Source organism: Paralichthys olivaceus, chromosome 8 (assembly GCF_024713975.1).
Source record: "Paralichthys olivaceus isolate ysfri-2021 chromosome 8, ASM2471397v2, whole genome shotgun sequence".
Lineage (NCBI taxonomy): Eukaryota > Metazoa > Chordata > Actinopteri > Pleuronectiformes > Paralichthyidae > Paralichthys > Paralichthys olivaceus.
In genome coordinates, this window is record NC_091100.1 from 8,345,805 (window position 1) to 8,371,553 (window position 25,749).

Below are 25,749 nucleotides of genomic sequence, written 5' to 3' on the forward strand. Positions count from 1 at the left end.
TGCACCCACTTTATCAGCCATCAACGGCTTATTATCCAAATACTCCATATTTAGCCTTGTGCATTTTAAATGTACTGTATATTGTATTTGTACAGTTTAATATCAGAGGTTAGTAGTTTAGAGGGGACACCAGGAGATGGCACTGTGATATCTACTTTGGTATTTCTCAAACTTCACTTTCTTTGTACAACAATTCAGTGTGTGAGAGTGACAGCCCTTTTTCTGATAACCAATCATATGCAAAACTTGGCCTGAGTCCCTTCTGGTGTCTGCTGAACTTTTATCAGCGGAGGAGTTCACTGTGTGCAGCCTGTGGTCTCAGCTGGAGGTCGAAGTAGACATCGAGGGTCCTGCTGATCGAAGGAGCAGCTCAGGGTAGTTTGAATTTAAATGTGACTAACTCTAGAGCTGGAGAAGACTGTGATACTTGGCAGTGTGTGGTTACAAGATGAGGGTTTTTTTTTCACTTTTCCCACTGCAACCATGAAACATACACTATATGAATCAGATAACTTTATATTTACCCATTGCATGAAGTTATGTGTGGATTGTGGTGAGGCTCCTTCGATGCAGCAGCGAGTGAATTTAACAAGGGGCACTCCACATTTCCCCAACAATGCTGGAGGCAATTGGCAGCTGAGTGTTATTTACCCTGCTGGATGGCTTCTTCCAGTGAGTCGCTCAAACACACACATCAGCGCTCAATGTGCTGTGAGAAGATTGAGAACACACCCCAACCGAGCGGCTCTCCATCTGTGAGATAAGATGGGTCTGCCCTTACGCTGGAGTTGAAGACAGGATTTCTGGCTTTGTGGCGTTTTCCACAGAGTATTTTACCACAAGTACTGCAAAATGCACGGCTTTACTAGAAATAAGACACATTTACTATCTTCAACAGCAACACTTGGGGCTTTATGATAGTATCATATCAAGAACTTCATTTAACTCTGTCTGTTTTCAAGCATCTAACATTTTGTTTGTCAGATTCAGTTAAAGTATTCTTGTTTCCAAAGCAACAGCAACATTTTACAAAGGACCTAAAGCTTGCACATTAAAATGCATGAAAAACAGAAAAGTTCCTTTAATCATCCATTTTTTTACTTTAATGAAAACAACACCATTTTTTAAAACTTGTATGTGTCTCTTTGATTACTACATACATTTATATTTTACACACCGCCCTTCTCAACTTGCCCCGGTCTTCTTTTTTTTCCGTCCTCTGTCTGTGTTGTGCCAACTCCTCCAGCTTTACAAATATGATAAGACCAAAGCTGCAGGAACTCTCCCAGCAATACAGTAATGGTTAACCAGATAATTCATTAAGGGGTGGGAATAGAAAACAGTCAGAAGTTATTCTGACTTCTCTGCTCTTTGCCCGCCTTCAATGAGTTTGAATTCATTCATAGTGGGACTAAGAATGGAGGAGACGTTGCAGCAGGACAAACAAGAGATGGAATATAAAAATCCAAATGACGACCAAGGTAACGTTTTAAATGTCTGCTCTTCTTTTCAAATTAGTTTTTTACTCATTTCCACAGTGTAAATTTAGTCTTTGTTATTGTATTTCAAACTCAAGTGTTTTGTGTATCTGGAAGAGAAACTTTCTATTATCCATGTGTTTAGCCAGCCATGCTTTACAAATACTTCTGGGTGTGTCTTTGATTGTACTCTTCATTTATTTACATATTCTCTTTGGTGGGCTTTCTGTTTTAAAGGTGGAATCCACCGGCGATTGCGGGACAGGGATCTGCTCAGAAAGAGGAAGGCCGAGGCTGAAGAGAAGGAGACTAACCAGTGGGTTTTAGGGTAAATTTACAGAGAAGCACAGTCAATATTAGAGAAGTGACCTAAATTTGCAGCTGGACTGTTCAGTTCCACCTTGAAAAAAATCTATAAATCCACAAAAGAACTTCAGTGTATTGACACGTTATAAATAAGTTTTACTATTGTTATTGAGGCTTATTAGCCAAACTTGCATCACAACACTGTGCTTTACAGAGAACAGCGTATTATCAGCAACCCTAGCTGCTTATCACTTCTCTGGTTTATATTGAATATGGAGCAAGAGGAAACCAAAGGTTGCTCTGGTGTTTCTATTGACGCCCCAGATCCAGGTCAGGGACTTTGTACTATTTGGCTTTGCTAAGTATCACACAGAGCTGTATCAATGTCCACTGTTGTCAGGCTTGATCACAATTAATGTGCTCTTTCAGGGTGGAGAGGCAGAGGAAAAGATCGAGGGCTGATGAGAAGAGCAGCACGAAAAAGAGAGGGAGGCCCAGGAAGAGTGAGCCCACGCTGGAGATACCTGTCTGTCAGGACGAGGCAGCATCTGCTCAGGAGGCTCCTGCAGTGGTGGTGCTGCCTGAATCTGTGGCGGTGGTCTCAGAGCAAACATCAGGCTCTCTGACCCCCTCACTGACTGCGGGCGGTGACAAACCAGAGTCACAACCAGAGTCTGTCCTGGCCGCCCCTGCCTCCACCCTAGTGCTGGGATCTGTCCACACCTCTCTCTATGCTCCACTTCTGACTTCTCCAGCACCAGTTAACCAGAGACCAGCTCTTCTTTCTCTCTCAGTTCCTGCTCCTCTTCCCACCAGTTTTGTAGATGCAGCTTTGGTCCATCTGCAAGCTCCAGATCCAGCTCCAGATGCTGGACCAGTCCCAGGTCTGTCCCAAGTCCTTGTTCCAGCTCCTGCTCCTCCCCAGGTAGAGACTCTCTACACAGAGTCAAAAGACAGAGAGGCCCTTGACCAGGTCCTGATTGAAGACTTGGGCCCAGATGACGAGGAAGACATCTTCCCATTGCAAGACAAAAGAGCTGATGAAGGTATGAGCACAAACAATCCTTTGAAACAAACAGTTTAAGAATTTATGCTTTCTGTCTCCAACTTTACTTTTTCTCTGAATATTAACCAAACACTGTCTGTCAACCTTTTTTCTTTAGATTTGACTGAGCCACCGTCGATCAACTTACCTGAACAAAACAAAATGTTCTCCATTCCAACTTTGTCCTCTCAACCTCCACCAGAATATCTCCCAGGAAATTATTCTAATTTGTAAAATTATACTTTTGTCTCAGTTCAGGACAAGCAAAGCCAGACTACTTCCCTTCTTGTCAGTGTGTACCTGAGTATTGTTTTGGTTCGTGTGCAGCCTGCTGAATGTATGCATTGCTTGTTTGAAAAAAAAAAGTATGAATTTAAACCAAACCTGTATGCTTATTTATTCTTGGTTTGTGCTTCAATGCGAAGTACAATAATTGCGTTTTGTACTTTGCATTAAGTCAACAGCAAAATGTATTTACTTTTATTTAAAAGTAACTTGTCTGAATTACTGGTAATTATTTGATAATTGCAGTTTTATTTGATTTAATTTTGTAAAAGTTTTTTTTTTTAACAAATAAAAGACCCTGCTTACAGTATTCAGTTGTCACCATTATCTGTAAATAAGACAAATATGTTATCAATGTTCAATTGTTTATTCTTCTTCTGTGATTGTGCCACTTTGCCTCCCTTTTGCAAATATTAAAGCTTGTAAACGAATTTTTTTACATGCAGAATTTTTTTCAGCCACTTTTCCTGCAGACCACACAAAGTTTGGGAATATTAAGACTGGTGTTGTGGAGAATTTGAATGATGTTCAGGTCAGGGGTTAGTGAGGGATGATCCAAAAGCTTCAGCTTGTGTTTGTTATTGAAGTGGGTCATGGAGGTTTAGAAATAGTAGCAGATTATAAGGAGGAGGATTCCACCTTAAGGATTTGATATGATGAATGTCAACACACTAACAGTAAATAATTATCTGGTCAGGTCAGTCAGAAAAAAGTTTTTTTGCTAATGTGACATGTATGTATGTATGTATTTGTTCATTATTCAGGAGTGTGTCAGTGTAATGTAATCGCATATGATAATACTCATTGTTCTTTTTGCATTTGTGATGCGTTAGCACATGAGCAACATTTCAATGTGTAAAGGTGTGAGTACTTTATACCATGTTTCATCGACAGCAGTGCATTAATGTCAGATTATTTTACATTCTGTTTAAATCACGAATCTGTAAAGTTTATCAAAGCTTTGCGTTTATTTCAAAAAACAAAGTTGGATTGTGATATGTTGTGGAGCAAAACCTGATCAGAACACTCAGGAACAATATAACAGATACAAAAATGACCACGTCCCTCTCGTGACTATGTTGTTGCACATGTTTGTTTGTTCTGTTTTTATGAATAAAGTTTTCTTTAAAAAAAGGTAACTGAAGGGACTCTCGGCTGCCATCTGCTGGTCTGAAACATGCAGTGTGCTGCAGCGACTGCACATGTAACATGACTCCTGCAACATACATGTGCGACTTTTGTGAAACAGCACATGTGTGTTGCATTAACCTGCTAAAAACACAGGATGAGATCAGGTGAGAGACTGTGCTGCTCTCAGTCGCACGTTTGTCACGTGAAACGCTGCTGGTTGGCCAACAATTAAAATCAGACGTGTACTTCCGCATTGAGGAACTCCCACGTGTGTTGGAAGTACGGATGTTGTGTGTGTGTGTGTGTTTGTGTGTTGAGCAGCAGCTCGATCTAAGCTGGCTGGTATTTAAAAGAGTGATCATAGTTTAGGATTATTAAACATGGCTCCTGTGTGTGACTGTTGCTGTGAGAACATCAACAAACTGCAGCAGCAGGTTTCTGTGATGAGGAAAGAAATGAAGAACCTGAGGTACAGCTCGCACCAAAACGAACTGTAACATCTCTAATACTGTTTCTCTTTAAATAACAAAACATGAGATGATTTTTATTCACCGTCTCTCTTCCTTCAGGCAGATGTTGGACGGCGCAGCTCGGGCCCATCGCAAACACCTGACGTCCATTCAGTCTGCAGTGTCAAAGGTTGGAGTCAGAGAAGCAGAGAAAGACCAGACACCACCTCCACCAACATCACCATCACCACAGGCTGCGTTAGAACAAGGTACGATACAGAGCCAGCCTCTTCCTGCACTGACACTTATCATTTCATTTACAAACTGCAGCTCATTATTATTTATATACTCTTTGATGATTCACTTAAATGTATAAAAAACTGTCCAAAACCAAAATTCCTCTCGCCTGTAGTGAGTAAACTTATCAATTAGAAGACCAAGAATTTCGGCACTGATAAATAAAGTATGTTAAGTATATATATATATATATATACCATCAATCACTTCTTTGGCGAATAAAATATTCAAATATACAAAATCAAATAAATGCAGAAATAATATATGTAAACTAGAGAGTAACGAAGGCCAAACAGTCACCCACTGAAACCACAATTGAATTCACTAGATTCGGAATTTTGTTGGATCTGCACCACATTGTTCACACTCTAAATAACAGTCCCCTAAATCTGCCTGATCTTGTTTCATCAAGATCCATGAATTATTCCCTGGGAGAAAAAAAACATCCTAACCACATCTTTTCTTGACAAATACAGCATATGAAAACATAACCTACCTCTCAAAGGTAAATTACAAAAAGTGGAACTGAAACACATGCGCCTTTGTGTTACTGCTGTTTTATTAATGTTCCACGTCTCTATTCTCACCTGTGGAACTATACAGGAAATATCCAGACGGTCCCGATCGGTTACATCAGTTCCTGTTTCTCAGTGAAGAACGGGACACCCAGGCAGCCCACCATCTGTGGCCCCTCGAGGGCCGAGCTGCGCATCCAGCAGAGTGTTTTCAATAACCCGGAGCACGCTCTGCTCGGCCTGGAGCAGTACTCTCATGTCTGGTAAGTCACATACAGTTGGTGTCCTGCAGGTTTTATAGTTACTGTCTGTCTCTTTCACTGCTCAGTCCACGTGGTCTTGCTGTTTCCCCCAAAATAGCTAAAGGTATTATTGGCTGTAATAATCAGACATTATCAATCAGTATTTTTCAGTCTCATGTTCCTGGCCAGTGTGATCTCTAAAATAATAATCAACAGGGTGAGTTACAAATGGAGTGTGTAGAAAACCATCCATTTATAGGAGTTATTGGTTAGTCTGTTGGTTTGTCAGCTGGACAAAGTGTGAAATGGATTTCCATGAAACCTGCTGGAAGGATGGAACATGGGCCAAGAAACTGTCCATTCAAGTTTGGCAGGGAGCTGGACAAAGGGACGGATCCAGGATTTGTTTAATCATTTCATTTAGCATTGTGAGATGGAACATTTTCACCATTGTCCCTGGGAATAATGTGTGAATCTTGATGAAAAATATCAGGCATGTTAAGGGGACTGATATTTATGAGTTGTGGCACGTTTGGTGTGGTTTTGTCCCTGTGTCTCGTGTGTGTGGGCGCATGAAGCCGTGTGAAACTGATACTGTTTTAAAGGCATTCAAATTCAACTTGTTTGATTATTCACTGATTGCAGCAGTGAGTGTGACTGGATGAGACTCTCGTCATGCATCACTGAAGATTTATGAACATTTGTCCCATTGTGTTTGTCAGAACTTGCTCATTTCAGCCGGACATCGTCTGTAAACAATTCGATTTTTTGTATATTTTGTTGAAATCTCTGTATTTTCTGTGTTTACAGGATCATTTTTCTCTTTCACAAAAATGGACACCTGAGCTACAAAGCCAAAGTCAAGCCTCCCAGACTGAACGGTCAGAGAGTTGGTGTTTACTCCACACGCAGTCCTCATCGACCCAACGCCTTGGGTCTAACTCTGGCAAAGCTCGATAAAGTTGTAGGTGAGAAACATCAGCTCAGTCTTATGTGGCTAAATATGTGTTTGTGTCTTTTGTACAATCTGGGCAGAAAGTTTAGACATTTTCACACTAAACTCTAAATGCCGGGGAACACAGATGTACAGAGTATTTTTGACTCCGCCCCCAGGACTTTATGTTTTCATCTGCGTTTGAGTTTTAGAAAGATTATGCACCAACAATTATACCGATTTACAAGAACCTCTCTGGAGGGGCGGGGCATGATCCAATTAGATCATAATTGGTGTGGATCCAGATCAGGGGGTGGATACGGAATCGCTTTTTTCCTTCAACATTGCGGGAGAGGGTGTTTTTAAAATATTTGAGAATAATTAATTTATTAAATTTCATTCTTCCAGCAAGTTTCAGTAAAATCGCTTCTGTAGTTTTTGTGTAATCCTGCTTACAGCTGAATAGTAATAAAAACGTAACCTCCTCGCTGAAGGTAATAAGTGACTCTGCTCACATGCATTCCTGCCTTTCATTTTCTAGGTGACACAGTACATCTGTCAGACATCGACATGATTGCAGGCACCCCAGTCCTGGACATCAAACCCTACATTCCAGCGTACGACTCCCCACAGACCAGGACTCACATGGAGCCTTATGACGTTAACACAGACGCCTCCAGTGTGGAGGAGTCAAACATCTCAAACGTCCCTAACACCTCAGATACAGACCCTCAGTCAGACCTGAGAGCTGAAAGAACTGATTGTGACTTGGAGAGTCAAGTCTCAGACGACAATTGTGAAGCTGTTGTTCCTTCAATAGCTTCAGCTTCAGTCAGTGCTCAGTTTTCTCTGCACCGTGTGCTGGAGGAGGCCAAAGCCTATATGAGCCAAGATGGTTTCTGCCAAAGTGAGCAGCAAGTTTCAGAGTCTCCAGTAAACAAGTCTTCAGAGTCAACAGTGGACCGTCCCTGCTATGGAGAGGAAGTCTACAGCACCATTGCTGGCTGGATCAGAGCGCCTCCTGTTGCCAGTCTGGAGGTACGCTTCACTCCTCGTGCTGAGAGGGAGCTCGCTGAATTCCTTCCTGCACATGAGTCAGGTAAGACATAGTATATGTATAGTATACAGTGGTGGAGGAAGTACTTAAACTTTTTACTTCAGTAAAAGTACAAATAAATAGATAGAAATTAACAAAAGGTAAAGAAGAACTTGCTTTGAATTATATTTAAAGTATTAAAAGTACTTGTCAAGTGTAGCCTGTTCCTTCATGTAGCGGTCTACTACATCTTTACCTGTGTCTTCTGTACATTCTGTTCAATTCAAGAATAATCTTGAGGAGGCGGGTCTATTGCTACCTGCTGGCTCTGATTGGAGCAAGTGACCAATTCCCCTCTCTTAATTGATTACTTTTAAAGATATGTTAAAATGATGTGAACATGTTGCACAATGCTTTAAAAAAATGTAGAGGACTAGAAAGTACAGATAATTACTGATATATGTGGTGGAGTAAAAGTGAAAAGTGCCTGAAGATGCATCTACTTAAGCATATACAGATATGTGAAAAATGTACTTAAGTACAGTGATGAAGTAAATGTATTCAGTTACATCCCACAACTAACTTCATGTGTCAGTCTATGAAGTTTATTGTTGCCTGGAGATAAGGGCAATGTTTTTCTTCTGTCCACAAGAGGCTGCTGTTGTGACAGTGATAAATATGAAAGCAGTCGTTCATCATTGAAAAAAAAAACCCCATGATAAATATATGTGCCACACAGGACCCAATGAAAGTGTCAGACCCAGGTTCAAGTTTCTGCGCAGTTCAGAGGAGGCAGCTGCCGCCATCAGAGGAGTGCTGTCAGCAGACCCGAGGTCAGTCTACAGGCGCACACGCTGCAGGGACAGGCTCTTCTTCTTCACCCTGGACACGGCCGACATCACCTGCTGGTTTGGTCAGAGCTTTGCTGAGGTTCTGCAGGTCCGACCTGTCGAGTGCCAGAAAGAAACCCAATGAAAACGCTAGAGCTGGGTAGAGTCGCTTTTCATGTCCGTTGAGGAACAAAGATTATTTCTCTGCTGATAAATAGATATTTCTATTGACTATCTCGTGATAGGTTCAACATTTTTATATGCAGATTATTCGATTATTTAAAGGATTTTATGTATAATTTTCTTTGTCTGCCCCTTGTGACAAATAAACGGATCATGAATGGATGATTGGACTGTCTTTTCCTTCTTGTAATCATTACAGGTAGAACTGCACATACCAAGAGTAATTCATTTATAAGGTAAAATAATCTTTAGTTACATGCATGGTAGAGCTAGACTCAAATGTGTTCTGATTTTTAAAGCAACAAGGGTTTTGAATATGAAACAAGTTTTTTAAGGCTCTTTATATGTTTGTTATGGAATCGTATCTGTTGCACAATACCATCGTAGAGACATGTGATCAGTCCCAAATAATTTCTGCAGCATGAGAGAATGACCACAAACGCACTGCCAGAGTCAAACAGAACTAACGTGAATAACAAGAAATTCTGCAACAGACTGTAACAGCCCTGATCGCCCAGGGCCCAAGCTGAAGGAGGCGCAGTGATTAAAATGATTATCTTTATGTTCAGGTAAAACATAACAAAGAAAAAAATCCAGCGTGTTGTGTCAATTTTAAAATAACACATGCAGTCATCAAAGCGGATACACATCATATAAGCATGGACGATGTGGCCAAAAATGAATTTAATGGTGCCAAGGCACAACAACACAAAAGTACAGTGAATACAATAAATCTAAATTTTGAATTAAAAAGCAAAAGTTTATGGATGATAAAAAATAAATACAATAAAGCAGCTAAACTTAAAGCAGTGACAGCTACAATCAGTATTGTTGCGGATTGACTCTCGGCCTCAATGGTGTTAAAGATGGTAAGTTTTGTTTGAGTCGATATTTAAATTTATTGGACGTTTATTATATTGGTATTGTTTTTTTCCTCAGGCCTATCAATACTGAGTTAATTATCAGTGTCCGGTAGGGGGCGTTGGTAAGCTGCAGTGCAGCCTGTGTCCACCCGCCGCGTCACAGAATAGCCGAAGAAGAGAAACGGCCCAATAGGAGAGCTGACATTTGTGTTTTGAACGAGACGCGGTTGACGGTCGTTCAACGCAGTTTTATTTTTTCCTGTTCACGTTTATAACGCTGGATAAAACTTCCTGTCGACGCCTGAGAGGTAAAGTTCGGTTACACAAGTTAACAAACAATAGTTCGATAAGTGTAAAGGCTCGTAAATTAGCTAACTGAGTCGAGCTAACTTTAGCTAACAACAGTCGTTCACACAAGTTTGTTATCGTAGCTAATGTTATGCTAACTTACGTCCTTGTTGACATTTTTGACGCTGTGTTATTTCATACAACCAAGTCAGGTTTGGTCACTTATTTGTCTTATGTCACTTAATGTCACTTAGCTTCCGTGCTAGCTAATTAATGTTGTAATATTTTTGTAACAGCACGATTAATAGTATAATGTGTTTTTCAGTTGTACAGATACAGAGAAATGTCCTCCAGGAAGTCAGGTTCCACAGGGGAAGGCTTGGTAAGACACTCACACTCATGCACAGTATACAGTTTTAAATTATTACTCAGTAAACTGGTGATATTTGATTTAAACTTGTATTTTTGAATTATAGCCTTCCACTAAATATGGAGAGCGTACCCCTTTGAGAAGTGTAGAGAACGAGATGCAGCACCTGTCAACTCCATCATCAAGACTGAAATCAAGTGCTGACGCAGTGAAAACGATAAAAGTGCGTTTATTAATATTTTAAAAAGCTCTCATTGTTTTCAGTGTTTTTTGCAGCCTGCTCTTACATTTTCTATCCATTTTAATTAACAGGATGATGTTCCCCTCTGTGAATGTTCTCCATCCACCAAAGTGAGCCAAACTAGTGCTCCCATTAGTGATGTGACAACTGCTGACGCCGCTTGTGGACTTGGAGATGTAACGTTTAAATCCTTCGTCTGTCCTGGTGGTGAGATAGAGATTTCAGGGTCATCAGTGTGTGCAGAACAAAGCATCGTTTTGCCTTATGACCAGGCTACATCCATCACTGAAACAGAAGATACAGTCCTATCTGACAGTATGATTGTGCAGTCAAGCAGGGACCACAATGAGCATCCCTACTACAATCTGGAGATGATAGATGCTTCTTCAGGTGATGCTGATGCAGCTGCAGCATCACTCTGTGGAATCTACAGCACTACACTGGCCTCTGGGAGCCTGGAGGATGAACATGCCACACACGATTCAGTAGTTTCTCAGACAGACTGCTGTGGAGAGAGAGATGCCTGTGATAGAGGTGAGGTGGAAGTTGCAGATGTCAACATACGACACGATGAGATGATTCCTCTGCCCTTGGCACAGCTAGATGAATCTTCACAAGACAACAGTGTTAATTCAACTAATGTCTCTGACTGTGGCCAACAATCAGAGACATGTCAAGCAGATCATCCCGACTCTAGCAGTTTAAATGAGGTTCCTGTCACCACCACTGTCTTTGAGTCTAAAGGAACAAAACTAAGTGATGTAACCTTCAAATCTTTTAACTGCAGCGGAGGTGAGATAGAAATTTTAGATCGTACCAACGTTATAAATGAGACTATTCCTCTATCAACTGCCTACACTGTGACCAGTTCTTTGTCATACAGCTTGAATCAAAGCATTTTAGCCAGTGAACATGATGTGCAAAACGGCAATGATCATTCAGATCACCCATACTGTTTTGATGAAAGTGACTCATCCACTTCAGGTGGAAACCTCTCCTCTGCCCAGGAACCATTGTCATGCAGCACTAATGAAATTGATGAAGTAAAACAGATTACCTTGGTGGCACCAGAAAGCGAGAGAAAGGGAGAAGAGGATGCTACCTTTGGCTCTTTCTTCAAAGTTGGAGACAGGGTGGAAGAATCAAATGGCACCTCATTGTCTGAGAAGACTTCCTCTCTGCCTGATTATCAGGCTGTGATCGGCCAGCCCCTGGATGACAACACTGTCCCCGCTTCTGTTACACAGGATCAAATCCAAGCTGACTATGAGCTACTGAACTGTCATGAGGGAAATGATGAAGTTGTTTTAGATACTCACTCACCAGTTTTCCGAACATCTTCGCTGATTAACATCTCGTTAAATCAGTTGGATAATGAATCCAACTGCCAATTCCAAGAAACTGACAAGCAATCAATACATCCTGAAGACAGTGCGTTGCCTTCAATGCTTCACAAAACAGAGTCTTCTGACTGCCACAAATCTGTGGCTTCAGCAGAGAGTCCCACTCCAGTGGAAGTGCAGCAGCATCTGGAGCACGTCTCTCAGGTGCATTCAAGCAGTGGAGCGCCTGAATCCAATGAGGCAAAAGACAGTGCCCTTGGTTCGTCTGGAAATGGACATGCGCTTTCTAATTCTGCTGAACAACTTAATGCAGAGAATATCCCTGGCATTTTGAAAGCTCTGTCACAGTGTCCCTCATTAGCATCGGCTCTGCAGTTTGGAATCCTCAGTCCTGTTGTTAGGAGAATTTCTACATTTATGGCTCAAACTGATCCTGCTTTAGATCATTTTTTAGCTGACGACTCAGTTGTCGATGGTGAAAAGAGCCTTATCGCTCCTGTTATTGGTGACCGCTCTGGATTATGGGCAGAGCATTTGGAGAGCCCCATGCCACATCCTCTGTTTAACTCTACAGCACTGGGTTACAAGACCCAGTCAGGCCTTGTCACTGAGCCGGAAAAGGGTGTGAGTGCGAAGCAGTGTGCCATGCCTCAGTCTGAAGTAGAGAAGCCAGTGCTGGACTTTCCGTTGATTGCTGATGGTCCCCTTCAGCAGCAGCTCCGGCAGATGGCCGAGTTCCTCATGTTGGCATCTGGCAAGATGTGTCCCACCGGTGTCCCTGCATCTGCTCTACCTCCTGCTGCCGCCACAGCCCCATCAGCAAGAACTACTCCTGCAGAATCCCATAGTGTTTGTGTGGGCACCACTGCTGTGGAACTAGTGGACCACAGCATCAATACATCTGGCCAGTTTGAGAGAAAGAGGGAATTCTCTATGGTTGATTCCTGCACTCTTACTGACCCTCTCCTGTGGAAGTAAGTGTTGGCTTTTAATTAATTATTTAACAAACCTTAGGTTAACAGTGATTTCTGATTATGCTTTGACTAAATCTTGTTTCTGCTTGTTTCTCTGTCTGCCTCACTCTTTTCTATTGATGTGGTTAAAGTGTACCACCAGGGAGCCTTGAGTGCATCCCTAGACAAGAGCTAGAGCAGAGGTTACGGTCTAGCATGATCATGGTGGAGGCCCTGGTGCAGCAGTTGACTGCAGCCCGAGCACAGGGATCTCCCTCTCCAGGTCCGGCACCTTCAGAGCTCAGAGAGAAACTGGTGCAGACAGACCACACTGAACTCAGTCAGGTAAAGAGGCATCCTGACAACTGGGAGATGTGAAAAATTAAAAGTTGGTGCAGCTTTTGTTGATTTAATTCTTTCACTATAATAATGCATTTGGTTTCTTGTAGTTCTACATTTTGTTTCAAGTTTTACTTTTTCCTATTCTATACAGACCTCAATGTACCGAGATCTTTATATGGAGGCTCTGAGCAGGATTAGTGAGTTGGAGCTGGACGGAAGCTCTCTCCAGAGCCTGATTCAGTGGATGCAGGACACCAGGGTCACCATGGTGAGACACGACACATAGTGATACAACAAGCTCTGTGGTGTAAAGTTTTAAAAATGTATGAAGTACACTGTTGTTGCATATGTTTGAGGACACCCACCTGGGCACAAACTGGGCAAAATTATGTTAAAAGATTTTGTTTGTTCATATGTGGAAAAAATATTTTAATGCACATTTTCTTTGTTTGTATTTTAATGACGTTTACGTGTATTTTATCCCACAGACTTCTCTCAGTAGTGACACGGATGCTGCTCTCTCTAACATGAAAGAAATTGAAGATGTAGTTAGAGAGGACCATCAAAGCCTCATTGTACATGTAAGTAAACATGTCATGCATGTCTTTCTCACATGACATCCACCGCAAGTATTTGTGTAATTATCCATCGAGCAATTATGTTACAGCATGTGTACACTCGTATAGGTCAACATGTTCATGTGCTTGAAATATAACTGATATTTGTTTCCCCTGTGTTGTTTAGTATGGTAAGATGAAGGCTCTATTAGAGAATACAAAGGAGACACAAACGAGAATGATGCAGAAGGTCAAAGATGCTCTTCACCAAAGAAATGACATGAGGACACAGATGGAAGAGGCCTTCACAGCCAAGGAGGCGGTAAACACAATGACTCATCTGTTAATAGTCATGGAGACAAAGTAATTAAGTTTTTACAAGAGTCTCTGCTGCAGGTTGCAAATGCTTAATCATTTTGAGGTTTTTTAGAATTGCTGAATCCAGTACTTCAAAACACCAGGACTGCATCTTTTCATGCTTTTGTTGTGAGAAGATAAGATAAAGGGAATATCACAGGTTTTTTAATACTTGAATGTTTTATGTAGCAGAAGAAGCAGTTTGTGCTCTTGTTAAATTAAATATAAATTATTAGGCAGAATTTCAATCTCCAAAGTGAATTTTTGTTACGATTAGTGCCAGAGTATGTTTTAAAAAAAAATCTTTCTTACCATAAAGTGTTTGTTTGCCTGTTTCCAGGCCTTCAGTGCGATGGAACAGCTAAGGACACACTGTGGCACAGAAATGTCAGAGCTTCACAAGAGTTTGGGGTCACAGCAACAACTCCTGGCTGCCCTCAACCAGGCCTACCCAGAACAGGCAAGAACAAAAAGCATATTTCAGCATTATTCAGCATAATATCCTTCATAATGTGTCTAATTTCATTTTTCTTCTCTACTAATGCAGGTTGCATTAAACCAGGCCTACAGTGAAACACTGAACTCAGCTTCTAATCTTTTGTCTGAAACCATGGAGGAGCAGTCCAGTTTGATGAAAGAAGTAAGTACAGTGTATCCTTTCAACAACACTTTTACCCAGTGTGTTGTGAGTCTCAAAATTATAAATAATATAAGAAGTAGAAATGTATAAATATATTTATTTCAGCATTGTTTACCCGAACAAAATGTATTCTTACTACAAGTACTTTATTTATTATTTAAGTATAATATTGCCGACAGTACTTATGGTTTTGTGTGGTCGTCTTTTTACAGCTCTGCACAGTCAGAGGGCTCCTGCAGAAAACTGCTCCTATGCTTCTGAAGCTGAACGATAAGGCAGCAGCTGCTTTGAGAGAGAGAGACGAGTACTTTTCTGCAAGAGACCAAGCTGTTGAAGAGAAAGAGCAGGTCAGACTCTTAATTTAATCAAAAGGTTTCTATCCCTGAACCATGTAACAATTTTGTGTGAGATTGCAAATCAGAAGGATTTTATTATTTTGTCTATAATTTAAATGAAGTTGTACTCCACAGGTCGAAGAAGAATTGAACCAGACAAAGTTGAATTTCCAAACTGCCAGGGAACAGATTGGTGATTTAAATCTGCAGTTGACAATTTTGTCCTCAGGTAAAAAATAATAATAATCATGTTTCAATTGATTTGTTCATTTCATTCATTGTCTTTTAAAACAGTTTTAGAAAAGTAAAGTAGAAAAAAATCAATGAACTTTTTTTCATTACATTTCAGAGATGGGTGTGCTGCGTCAGAAGCTAACAGAAAGAGACGAGGAGAGAGGTCAGCTGGAGAGGAAGGTGACGGAACTGTCTGCAACAGTTTCCTCAACGTTGGCCTCCTACACCTACTTGGAGCAGGCCCTTGCTTCTGAGACAACAAAGTATGATTCCCACAACAAAACGAATATATTTTAAAAAAAGGAGGCGAATGTTGAGATAGTGAAACATTCTTAGCGAGCGTAGAGTTGAAGAAGCAAAACAACCTCACTGATACAAGGCATGCAGGTGCTAAAAATGTTGTTTTTCAGATTGCAGCAGTCATGGAAGGACATCCAGCAAGCCAAGGACAGAGCAAATGAGTGAGTGGTAACTAAGATTTTAAATGGGAATGAAACAACCAGCGTCTAAATTTCTCTTCATAGTTGAAATCTATTGAGCAAAATCATAATGTTTTGAACATTTTAAACAACTTTGTCACATACTTCTTTAGATCCTTTTACATTTATTCCTAAATGTGTGCATGGTCAGTGGGATATCCTCACTTCTTTTGTTTAAACTTCTTGAATCCTGACAGAAGACAGGGACCTTCCTGCCATACATCTACAAATAAAGAAAATACTGCAGCTAATGCCCCTGTCTGTGTTGTGTCTGTGCCGGTGTCAAGGTTGGAGACGTCACTGGACCAGTCGGAGGAGCGTGTGTCTGAGTTGAGTCAGGCTCTGGCTCAAAGTGAGGAGCAGCTTGATCAGCTGCAGACTCTCTCACAGTCTCAGAAACTGCAGATCCAGCAGCTCCAGGAGATTTGCACACAACTCAGTGGTGTGCGGGAGATGAACGAGGTTAGCCTCTCAAATGAATTTGCCCTGAGGTGCAGTTTTGATTCTTGGCTTGGAAAGAGATACAGATACTTCTCACGTTTTCTTTATACGGTTTGTTGTCCACGGTCTGTATTGTGCCAAAGACGTTTGCCTGAATCAACAGGATGTGAGAAAGGCAAAATATTCATCATGGACGACCAATAAAATCACATTTCCTGTATAACATACACACAGTAACAGACTTTACCTTCTGCTTTCTGCTACATGGTGGGTCTCTGGTTTTATTCTCTGTGTGTGTGTTTGTGTGTCAGTTCTTACAGATGGAAAATGAGCTGGCGAGGGAACAGGTGGCTGAAAGTGAGCGCCTGCTGAGGGCCAACCTGCAGGCGCTCAGAGAGAGGAACATCCAGTGTGAGGACCTAAAAGCAGAACTTAGTCAGCTTCAGTAAGTTAATGTTAACAATATCCATCATCATCCCAGCTTTTCTTTGATAATAAAGCTAAACCTGTAATTATTTTGTTCGTACGATGTTATATCAATATGCTACTGAGAAATGTTGATGCTTTGGCAGAAGCAACTCACCAATGTGTTTGCTTTGTGTACCAACAGAACTTAATATACTTAATATGTAGTGCTGGATGTGTCTGTTAAACATTAACTTATTAACAAAAACAGTTTTGCATTTTAATTTGGAAGCGAGGAGAAAATAAGTCAAACATTATCTCTGCAATGGGTTGTGGGTAATTGATTAAGAGACCAGTTCTTCTGTGTGCATGCAGCTATATTTAAACTTCAGAAAAGCTTCTATAAAAACACAGCTTTGTCTGACAATGTTTAACACATGTCTATATAACCAGTGATAACTTATCTGTGTGTGTGTGTGTGTGTGTGTGTGTGTGTGTGTGTGTGTGTGTGTGTGTGTGTGTGTGTGTGTGTGTGTGTGTGTGTGTGTGTGTGTGTGTGTGTGTGTGTGTGTGTGTGTGTGTGTGATAAAGGCTTGAGAAGAGAAGTTTGCAAGAGCAGCTGGAAACCACAACATCCAGAGCCGGTGCAACCCAGCTGGAGCTTGGAGAGAAGCTGGCTCAGGCCGTCACTGAAATCACTTTGCTGCATCACACACTGCGAGGACTGACCAATGAGCTTCATGCAGCTCTCAATGACGAGGTAACATTTGAGATCAGCGACACAAGTTCATACGTGCCCAGTAACAAGCATGGCCTAAATGACCCTTCCACTTAATTAAAAAAAAACTACTTTCTCTGAATTCAATTGAAACTTCCAAGAGAAGAATTGTGACTTTTCATCATGTATCTTTGTCCGATAAACAATGTGGGGGTTGAAATTGAAACATACACTTTGCTGTTCCCTTTCCAATAAGTTATTTTGTGAGAAGCATGCCTCAATTCTCAAAGTGTTGTGTCAAACTACTTGGTTTATAAAACTTTCTTTTTCATGCTGAATCATGTGTCTTACTTTTTAGAAATCTGAAGCACAGAAGGACAAAGAGTGTCAACCACTCCAGCACTTGGACAGGCGTCACCCCTCCAGCTCGTTTGTCGACAGCATCATGGTCGCATTAACGACTGAGAAGGAGGAAGATGTTAAATCAGAGACGCCTCCTGAAGCAGGTACTGTAGCTCGCCCCATGTTTAAGTGACACTTTTTCCAAAGTGTAACGGCTCTAGCTATTAAGGCTGGTTTAAGAGATGACAATGACATTTTATTTCTCATAAAAGCAGATAGTTTTGTTTTTATATTTTACCTTGAACAAAACTAGCAGCTTTGAAAACCAACACTGATGCTAGTGGTCTGTCTGAACGGGTTGAGGGGCATCATTTAACCTTGCTCCATGATCCTCCAACCTGGGTCATACTCAGATCAGACACTTGTAGAGTTTTAAACGTGTGTTTATGTTGGGGAAGAGATCTAAGCTTCAATTTAAAATGATCACATTTAATTTTTACTCTTTCAAACAAATGAATTGAACAGTGAAGGTTACAACAGCTTTGTTGTTGAAATAGCTCAAACATGAGTTAAATGCATATTCAGCAGACCCATGTCATATATATCAGAAATGTGCCATTATGGAAGGGAGCTATACTTCTCTGGATAAGGATGATTACAAGTCTTTTTTCACAGAATTACTCTAAATGTTCCTGCTTTCAATAAGTAAGACAATGTGCTCTAATCCTGAAATGATCATTGCTTTCCTCAGTACTTTACTATTTTTGTTATAATTTCCACATTTCCCAAGAAAGAAAAACCCAATTACTGTGTTCCTGTTCCAGTGAAATCTAGAGTTAAGATTTCCAACTGTTTGATAAAAGTCAGTTATTTTAATTAGCTGAGTGAAATTAAAAAATTGTGCGTGCCTATAAATGTATTACTCAGTAAAACCCAGTTCAGAAAGGCCATCAGAAAGTCTAAGTAGTTCACTGTCTTCAGTCCCCTCAGATGTGCCTGAGCCACAGTGTGAAACTTTGTTCAGCGAGAAGAGCGCCTTCACCCGCATTGCAGCCTTCACCCCTAAAAAGAGTTTGAAGGCAGTAGTAGAGTTTGAACCAGAGGAGGACGATCAGAGCAGCGTGGTGGAACTGCTGGCCGACCTGGGCAGCACCGTCACGGAGCTCATCAGCGCCTTGAAACTGGTGCAGGAGCGGAAAGATGCTGAGCTGGAGGAGCTGCACAACACCATGTAAGTGCTGTAAAATCTTTATGAGGTAATGAAAAGGTAATGTTTCAAATAGGAGTCCTCTCCTAAAAAAAACCTTTTTACTATTAACACCATCTTTTCATTTGTTGATAATATTTTGAGTAAATCAATGTACTGCACTGTCAATGAAATGATTAGAAATGCAGGGAAGAAATGTCAAACACTAGTTTCCACAGTCCGAGGTTGTTTGTTTTAGTATTTTTTTCTTAATTTCAGTGAAACAAAACAGAGAGAAGCAAAATAAATTCTCACATTTGAGACTGGAAACATTGAATGTTTGGCATTTTTTGCTTGATTAATGATTTCATTTCCAGAAAATTAACCTCCGTCTATTTCCATTGATTTTTTGATTTAACTAATCCTTTTAGGACTAGACCACTTAGCTCGGGGGCTGCGACTAACATTCACTTTCTAACAATTAACCCACTGATTCTTCTTGATTGAACTGATTGGAAAACCGAATGTGAAAGACAATTTGGCAACACCAACTGATTAGATGGAAAAGTCTGTTCTTTATTCAGTCAGCGTGGTTTGACACCACTTGTTTGGTATTGATGGAACCAATCTGACTGAGAATGTGATCAAAACTGTTTTCAGGATTTATATTCCCTGAAGCTCATTTCAATGTAATCAATGGAATTGCCAAGTTTGATTTCATATTTGATGAAGTAGTGTCATTGTGTATTTAGGGTTTAAACAGGAGCTTTTTTTTTAATCTCAAATCCAATATGTTTTACTGTATTTTACCAGCTATGGCCTGCAGGAGGAGCAGCAGGCTGCAAACAGCAAACACAAGGCTCAAGTGTTTGAGCTCCAGCATCAACTCAGTCGATTAAACATCCTGGTTGACAGAGGCAATCAGGCGTTACAGCAGAAAGCTCAGGTAAGAAGAACTGTGCATTTTGCCATTGTCAGCTTTATGTGTGATGAAGATCAAGATGGCAAAAAATGGCAGATGGTTACTGGGAATGATCCTGTTGAGCTGATAAAAGTATTGAAATAAAAAACATGTTTCTCTGTACACAGGATGACAAAACTTTGACAACGTTGTCGGCAGAAATACAAGATGTCCAGGAAATTCTAAATAAACACAAGACTGACAATAATGTAAGGCACTCAGGAATAATTCATTGCCAAGTAATCTGTGAAAATTACAGAGACAGTTATTTATTTATTTTTTTTGACAAATCTTCACAGGAATTGAGGAAGGAGGTGGCTGACCTCCGTCGCTCTCTCCAGCAGTCGAAGGTAGAGTCTCAATTCCTGCGTGAGGAGTTGAGAAAAGCTGGCGGGGTGTCAGCGAACCCAGCGCACTTCATGGAAGAGAAGATTCAGTTATTGAAAGAGGTGCATTCCCCTTTATAGCATCAGCCAGAAACGGCACTGTGTGCTTTCATTCATTAGAAAGGCATCATTCTATATGTCAAAGTCCTTGCTGATGAAACTCTGTAGGTTTGACACTCCTTTTGTCTAATGTTTATCTGTTTGGTTTGATGCTCAGGTGGAGAGACTGAAGTTGAGTCTTCAGGAGGTGGAGCAGGCAAGAGTGAAACTACTTGAAAGAGCAAAGAGACATGTAAGTGCTGATTACATACAGTAGCAATTATATTCCTGAATATGTGCCAGCACCCGTCTCAGTTGTCGTGAGACGACATGAGATTGTTTTCATGCCAGTATTTTGGCGCTGTCTTGTGAGGATTTGACCCAGTTTTTTTCTTTTCTTTCACAGCAAATGATCCATCAGAACAACCAGCAGAAAAGTGAGAATGAGCTTCAGATGCTAAACAAAATGATCAATAAAGTCAGAGAGGTGAGAAATGCTGTTTAATTCACTTTTGCCATCAGGTCAAGTGTGTGTGCTGTGGCTATTTGATGTAATGGATGTTTGTATCTTCCCCACACAGACACTGCTGACTTTACCAGAGGTTGTGAAGAATTGTGAACAACTCAAGCAGCTTGTTGAATACATTGGCTGATGTGTTTGTCACTGTCACTTCTGTTTATTTGTATTTATCTCTGTTTATGTTCAAGCCTTTTCTGTCTGTAAGTGTTCATATTTTTAGTGATTAAATTTTTTAGAATCTTATGAATTGTCTTTGTTCCTTTGTACTTGAAAGAAGAATGTACAATTTAAAATGGTAGGGGCTAATTTTGTGCCAGCAAACATTCAGACATTTAACATTCATGTTAAGAGTAATAGCAGCAGTCATGGCCACTTTTAGATTTGAATACAACATGCAGAATAACTACATATGTGCTGCACCAAGCTAGATGGAAAATAAAACTAATCTTTGCAAAGTTTTTTCTCTGCAGTCAGGATTTCTCTGCCAGGTAATAGTTATAAAATAAATGTACTTAAGGTTTTGATTCATTTTAAATCCAAATGTAATGGGCTCTTCTTTGGGTCATACTCCACTCCTCCATAAAAATTTCATAGAGGTGAGAATAGTTTTTGCGTAATCCTGCTAACGAGCTAACTAATGAAGATGAAAACATTGTTGTTGAGGTAAACCACAACAATAATTCTGTGCAGAGAGTTCCCTAATATGAAAACTGTTTATTTTCTTCAGGGGGTGTTTTTTTTCTTCATTTTGTAAAGTTGGTAGAATCTTAAATTGCATTCTGATGTAGATGAGATTTGAACGCATCTATGATGAGATGCACAAAAAGCATCTGTTCTTTTGCACTTTTCTCAAGCTGCAGCACAATGTAACTTGTACATCTAACCTTCTGCTGCTGCTGAGACAATTAAGGTCTGTGGTCTACACCTGAGATTATTTGAATCTCTGAGCTCTTTGTTTTCAATATTGCAGAATATTAAATAAGTGCAGCGTGTGAAGAGATCAACCATAACCTTAAACCTTAATCTTTCTGTTGATAAGGCCACAACCAAAGCTGTTATCGAACAAATCGTTCTGCCGTATTAACCATATCGCTCTTATCTGGAGAGAAGGCCGCCCATTTGAAATAGTTTAATAACACAGTTATTACGGATTCCAGTTATCTTCATTTAATCCACACCGATGGAAAGATCGACCCTTTGTTAAACACCGACTCATATCTGTCAGCAAAGCTTATTTTCTGATAGAAAATAAAATATTACGAAGTATTTCTGTACAAGTCTCATCTTGTCTGAGTCGCAGACTCTGGAAGAGTCCGGCTAAGAACTTGCACTACTTAATTTTATTGGCTGAAATATTGAGTTACAAGTCAATTCATTTTCTTGACTTTGTGGATCCATGTGGTAGATTAACTGCGTTTCTAAGTGCTGTGCAGATGTCTGGACTTGATAATTGAGGTTGGTCATGGTTCCTGCTACTACTGTGGCTCCACACAACACTTCAAACCAGCTGAGCTGAAACAGCGAAGAAAGCAAAGTCAACACAAAAGAAATGTCGGAGTGCATTTGTCCTTCCTGCTGGTGTTTCGTCTGGATTTGTTGCAACATAGTTACGTTTACAAATACATCTGATGATACTGATGTGTGCTAAACTGATTTAACTTGACGGCAAATCATATTTTTCTGTAGAAATAATACAATAAAAAAAGATAATCTGATAATTGTAATATCATTGATACAATTTAAAAAAATGTCATTCTTCAGTTCAATAAGATTGTTTATTTCCAAAAAGATGACTTGATATGCATTTTCATTGGCAACAAAATACATGCAAAAATACTAAAGCTTCATTAAAGCCACTTAATGCAAAGCCTATGACCACAAAACAATAATTTATAGAAACATTTCAATGACTGCCATTTAAACTTAATAATGTAAATATTTTTAACTTGCACATTCAAGTCATGGCAACAAAAAAGAAGCTCGCAACCTCACATGAAATTAGACGAATGTTACATTCTCACATGCTGCGAAGAACCCGTGACATTTTAAAACCAGATTTGAAGCTTGACCTTTAAGTAAATTCCCCTCAGTACTGAAACATGGATTGGAGCTTTAATGGTATGAATCACAGCTGTGTCAGGAGCAGTGTCTGTATTCAGTCTGACCACTTTAGTCTATTAAAAAATGTCATAAACAAAGAAAAAACATTCCTGTTTGTGTGCAGAAATGTCTGGCTCACTTGCTGCTGTCTCTAGTCTCTGAGAAGAAGGTAGTGAGATGCTGGAATCTACATTCTCATGATCTCAGATAGCAGACACAAACCTGTCTATATTCCCTGGGTATGTGGGGTGTCTCAGGTAAGCCCCGCTGTTGCCGATGGGACCTGCAGCACTGTTATACTGGGAGAAGGAACCCAGCTGCACCGGGGAGATCCTCCCGTAATGCTCCATGGACTCTGAAGGTCCGTGGGCTGAGGCATGGAGACGTCCTGTTGCTGCATAGCCCTGGGAATGGCCCTGTACATATGAGCCTTGGTGTCCATGGTGGAGTGGGTGGATGCTTGGCCCAGAGTACGTGAACCCGGGATGTGTAGAGGAGCGGGGCGGCCCGGGTCCTCCGCATGCTTGGCTCTGGAAGGCTGGGGCTCCCAGGCTGCAGGGACTGGATCCGTTCGGAAGCCCCTCAGGACTGAAGCTCCGACTGGGCTGCTGCATCCCCTCTGCCCCTTGACCTCCCAGAATGCTCACTGGAGTCGGGTGTCCCATGAGGTTATTGATGCTGAACATGCGGGTCTGGCCTGGTCCGAAACCAGGAGGTGATGAGGAGGGGTAGTAGGCAGACGGTAGCTGCTGCCCATAGGTCGGACTGACGGTCATGTTGGAGTAGACTGAGCTGCTATATGCAGCTGACCTGGCAATTTGGACAGGAGAGAAAACTGGTGTCTCCTGCATAAAAGAAGTGTAGGTGGTCAAGTCACAGCGCTTAAACCTCTTTCGCCGCCTCAGGAAGCTGCCGCTCTCGAACATGTCCTCTGCGTTTGGATCTAAAGCCCAGTAGTTGCCCTTTCCTGGCCTCCCTGGCTCCCGTGGGATCTTGATAAAACAATCATTGAGTGTCAAGTTGTGGCGGATGGAGTTCTGCCATTTCTTTGAATTTTCTCTGTAAAAGGGGAAACGCTCAGTGATGAATTTGTAGATGCCCCCCAGGGTCAGTTTTCGATCCGGGGAGTTTGCTATGGCCATGGAAATGAGAGCGATGTAGCTGTAAGGGGGTTTCCCTCGCTGGAGAGGTCTCTTTCTCTTCCGACCTCTGGGCTGCTCCTCTGTCTGTGGTGGAGGGTTGAAGTCAGACAAAGTGTCTGCTGCAGTGTCTTTCTCCACTTTGACCACCGGCATCGTCATGGATGGCTCAAAAGAAAAAAAGAGATGAGTATCAAGTGAGCTCTCTGCCAAGTCTGTGCAGCACTGTTACTTCCACAACCTGACAAAGTAAACAATTTAATTCTTTACGGTGGAAACAAACAATACTTCAAGAGAAATCACATCTGTTTCACACAACTCACTGTCTTTGAGTCCAAGTCCAACAGTTCTTCAGAAGTAATCTGCTTTTCAAAAAATTCCTGTTTTCGCTGCATGCGGTGCTCATTCAGTTTATTCCCACAGTTTGTTGTCGGGCTAAGTTGAAGAGTTAAGGTGTAACAGCGCCATGTGCGCTGTTTAAGGTGTGTGTGAGAATGAGTCACCCAGTGTTACCTGAGGAGTGTATTACCTCTGCAGCGCACCTGAGGGGCCACACCCCCCAAGCAACATACCTCAGCTTTATAAGGGCCTATTGTTCATGATTGACAGTCTTCATACTTTGTGATGGAAATTTCTATTAAAGATTTATTGACTTACGTTAATGTAGCAGTAATTAATGGCTTGTATCTTCAAATTCAATCTGCTCTCAACTGATGATCTACTTTTTCTCTTTTGATTTAAAAAAGATAACTGTGGTTAATCGAAATAAATTAACAATTTTCCTTTGTTTGAGTTGTTCTATGCGGAACCTCCTTTAGTTCTATAGACCAGAACCTGTCAAAACAAACACTGTTTCCTCTTCATATTCAAATTCCTCTTTAAAACCAACCTCAGTTTATTTTTAAAAGTCTTAAATGTCCATGTTGTTTTGATGTCTAACACGTTTAAGAGCTCTTTAGTGGTAACTTAACCTAGGTTTGTTTTTCTACCTCACTTCCTTGTTTGTTTTGTGCCAGTGGTTGGGCAAGCCAGCTGTGTTAAGAGATGTAAATGTTTTTCAGACAAAGGCCTTCTGTGATTTTAGCATGCAAAATATAGGCCATAATCCTGGGAGCGAACCTGAGTGACAGGAATAACCAACTCTTCAAATGAAGATTGTTGACTGAAACTGGTTTTGATTAAGGATGTCTTCTTAGGAATTGGTGCACATGTTTAAAATTCAGTTTTACTTCTGCCTCAATTTATTTTCTTTGCACAGTTTTAATTCTCAGATATTCTAATCAGAGATGCATTTTTTTTTACAAGACTTTTAAACACTTTTAAATTTCAGCGGGCTCAGTGTTGGAGACAATGCAAATGCTCTGTGCAGCTCTGGTGGTATAGATCCTGGGACTCCCGAGGGCTGGGGTTCATCACCTTAATCTCTTAAACAAACATGGAGGAAAACATGGCAGCACACTCCAACTGCTCAACACCAGGCTGGGTCAACTCTGAGGGCATGTGTCGGAGCAGGAGCGTGGTGAGAGGACGTGGGTTTGCACAGACAAACAGCCTGATGAAGGGTTCAGGCTTGTGGGGAGGGTCTAGGATTTGTATGTGACATGAGGAGGAGGAGGAGTTTTTTTTATGTTAAAATGAGAGTCGACGTACCTGCACAGTTGGTAATCAAATGTAGTTTAAACTGTCATTATGTTTGTATTCCAAGAGGCAGGATAATTGGTTTATAGGTAATTTAAAATGATCCCGGTATAATCTAAAGCCTCAGTCATTGATAGTTTG

General features: G+C 40.9%; 4 protein-coding genes and 1 long non-coding RNA gene across 9 annotated transcripts; 3 read left to right on the forward strand and 2 right to left on the reverse strand.

The window, feature by feature from the left end:
• Window positions 1-286: 286 nt before the first annotated feature.
• hemgn (hemogen) lies at window positions 287-3,545 on the forward strand. Of its 4 annotated transcripts, none has more exons than XM_069529343.1 (5): window positions 287-375; window positions 1,407-1,481; window positions 1,716-1,806; window positions 2,214-2,830; window positions 2,948-3,545. In XM_069529343.1, exons 2-5 carry the CDS (start codon window positions 1,418-1,420, stop codon window positions 3,061-3,063), a joined length of 888 nt encoding a protein of 295 aa, XP_069385444.1. In that variant the 5' UTR covers window positions 287-375; window positions 1,407-1,417; the 3' UTR covers window positions 3,064-3,545. The 4 variants fall into 4 exon arrangements, with proteins under 4 accessions (XP_069385444.1, XP_069385445.1, XP_019956784.2 ...); XM_069529344.1 differs by having other exon boundaries at window positions 1,716-1,794; XM_020101225.2 differs by lacking the exon at window positions 287-375 and having other exon boundaries at window positions 458-1,481; window positions 1,716-1,794.
• Window positions 1,530-4,938, reverse strand: LOC138411064 (uncharacterized). The gene is made up of 2 exons (XR_011243703.1): window positions 4,798-4,938; window positions 1,530-2,821 (listed from the first exon to the last, which is right to left on the reverse strand). It is a non-coding gene; the product is annotated as an uncharacterized lncRNA (long non-coding RNA).
• On the forward strand, window positions 4,468-8,893 carry trmo (tRNA methyltransferase O). Its single transcript, XM_020101222.2, has 6 exons — window positions 4,468-4,714; window positions 4,815-4,963; window positions 5,595-5,769; window positions 6,559-6,716; window positions 7,224-7,781; window positions 8,458-8,893. The coding sequence occupies exons 1-6, from the start codon at window positions 4,626-4,628 to the stop codon at window positions 8,691-8,693; spliced, it is 1,365 nt and encodes a 454-aa protein (XP_019956781.2). The 5' UTR covers window positions 4,468-4,625; the 3' UTR covers window positions 8,694-8,893.
• Window positions 8,894-9,766: 873 nt separating this feature from the next.
• Window positions 9,767-20,974, forward strand: spag5 (sperm associated antigen 5). Its single transcript, XM_020101302.2, has 25 exons — window positions 9,767-9,902; window positions 10,208-10,264; window positions 10,359-10,475; window positions 10,565-12,810; window positions 12,942-13,134; window positions 13,283-13,399; window positions 13,620-13,712; window positions 13,876-14,010; window positions 14,386-14,505; window positions 14,593-14,685; window positions 14,898-15,032; window positions 15,156-15,249; window positions 15,370-15,517; window positions 15,665-15,715; window positions 16,021-16,195; window positions 16,486-16,619; window positions 17,171-17,339; window positions 17,656-17,803; window positions 18,621-18,870; window positions 19,639-19,771; window positions 19,915-19,995; window positions 20,086-20,235; window positions 20,390-20,464; window positions 20,618-20,698; window positions 20,793-20,974. The coding sequence occupies exons 2-25, from the start codon at window positions 10,226-10,228 to the stop codon at window positions 20,862-20,864; spliced, it is 5,049 nt and encodes a 1,682-aa protein (XP_019956861.2). The 5' UTR covers window positions 9,767-9,902; window positions 10,208-10,225; the 3' UTR covers window positions 20,865-20,974.
• Window positions 20,975-22,473: 1,499 nt separating this feature from the next.
• On the reverse strand, window positions 22,474-24,503 carry foxe1 (forkhead box E1). Of its 2 annotated transcripts, none has more exons than XM_020101303.2 (2): window positions 24,294-24,503; window positions 22,474-24,138 (listed from the first exon to the last, which is right to left on the reverse strand). In XM_020101303.2, exons 1-2 carry the CDS (start codon window positions 24,363-24,365, stop codon window positions 23,035-23,037), a joined length of 1,176 nt encoding a protein of 391 aa, XP_019956862.2. In that variant the 5' UTR covers window positions 24,366-24,503; the 3' UTR covers window positions 22,474-23,034. The 2 variants fall into 2 exon arrangements, with proteins under 2 accessions (XP_019956862.2, XP_069386926.1); XM_069530825.1 differs by having other exon boundaries at window positions 22,474-24,211; window positions 24,294-24,454.
• Window positions 24,504-25,749: the final 1,246 nt, after the last annotated feature.

Excerpts from the sequence above, each read along its gene's own strand:
- hemgn (XM_020101223.2), top strand. The coding sequence starts at position 1,385 with ATGAGTTTGAATTCATTCATAGTGGGACTAAGAATGGAGGAGACGTTG. Across the intron at positions 1,482-1,715 it reads AAATCCAAATGACGACCAAG|GTGGAATCCACCGGCGATTG; the intron begins GTAACGTTTTAA and ends TCTGTTTTAAAG. Across the intron at positions 2,831-2,947 it reads AGACAAAAGAGCTGATGAAG|ATTTGACTGAGCCACCGTCG; the intron begins GTATGAGCACAA and ends TTTTTTCTTTAG.
- trmo (XM_020101222.2), top strand. The coding sequence starts at position 4,626 with ATGGCTCCTGTGTGTGACTGTTGCTGTGAGAACATCAACAAACTGCAG. Across the intron at positions 4,964-5,594 it reads ACAGGCTGCGTTAGAACAAG|GAAATATCCAGACGGTCCCG; the intron begins GTACGATACAGA and ends GGAACTATACAG. Across the intron at positions 5,770-6,558 it reads GAGCAGTACTCTCATGTCTG|GATCATTTTTCTCTTTCACA; the intron begins GTAAGTCACATA and ends CTGTGTTTACAG.
- spag5 (XM_020101302.2), top strand. The coding sequence starts at position 10,226 with ATGTCCTCCAGGAAGTCAGGTTCCACAGGGGAAGGCTTG. Across the intron at positions 14,011-14,385 it reads CCTTCACAGCCAAGGAGGCG|GCCTTCAGTGCGATGGAACA; the intron begins GTAAACACAATG and ends GCCTGTTTCCAG. Across the intron at positions 16,196-16,485 it reads GTGTGCGGGAGATGAACGAG|TTCTTACAGATGGAAAATGA; the intron begins GTTAGCCTCTCA and ends TTTGTGTGTCAG.
- foxe1 (XM_020101303.2), bottom strand. The coding sequence starts at position 24,365 with ATGCAGCGAAAACAGGAATTTTTTGAAAAGCAGATTACTTCTGAAGAA. Across the intron at positions 24,139-24,293 it reads TGGACTTGGACTCAAAGACA|CCATCCATGACGATGCCGGT; the intron begins GTGAGTTGTGTG and ends TTTTCTTTTGAG.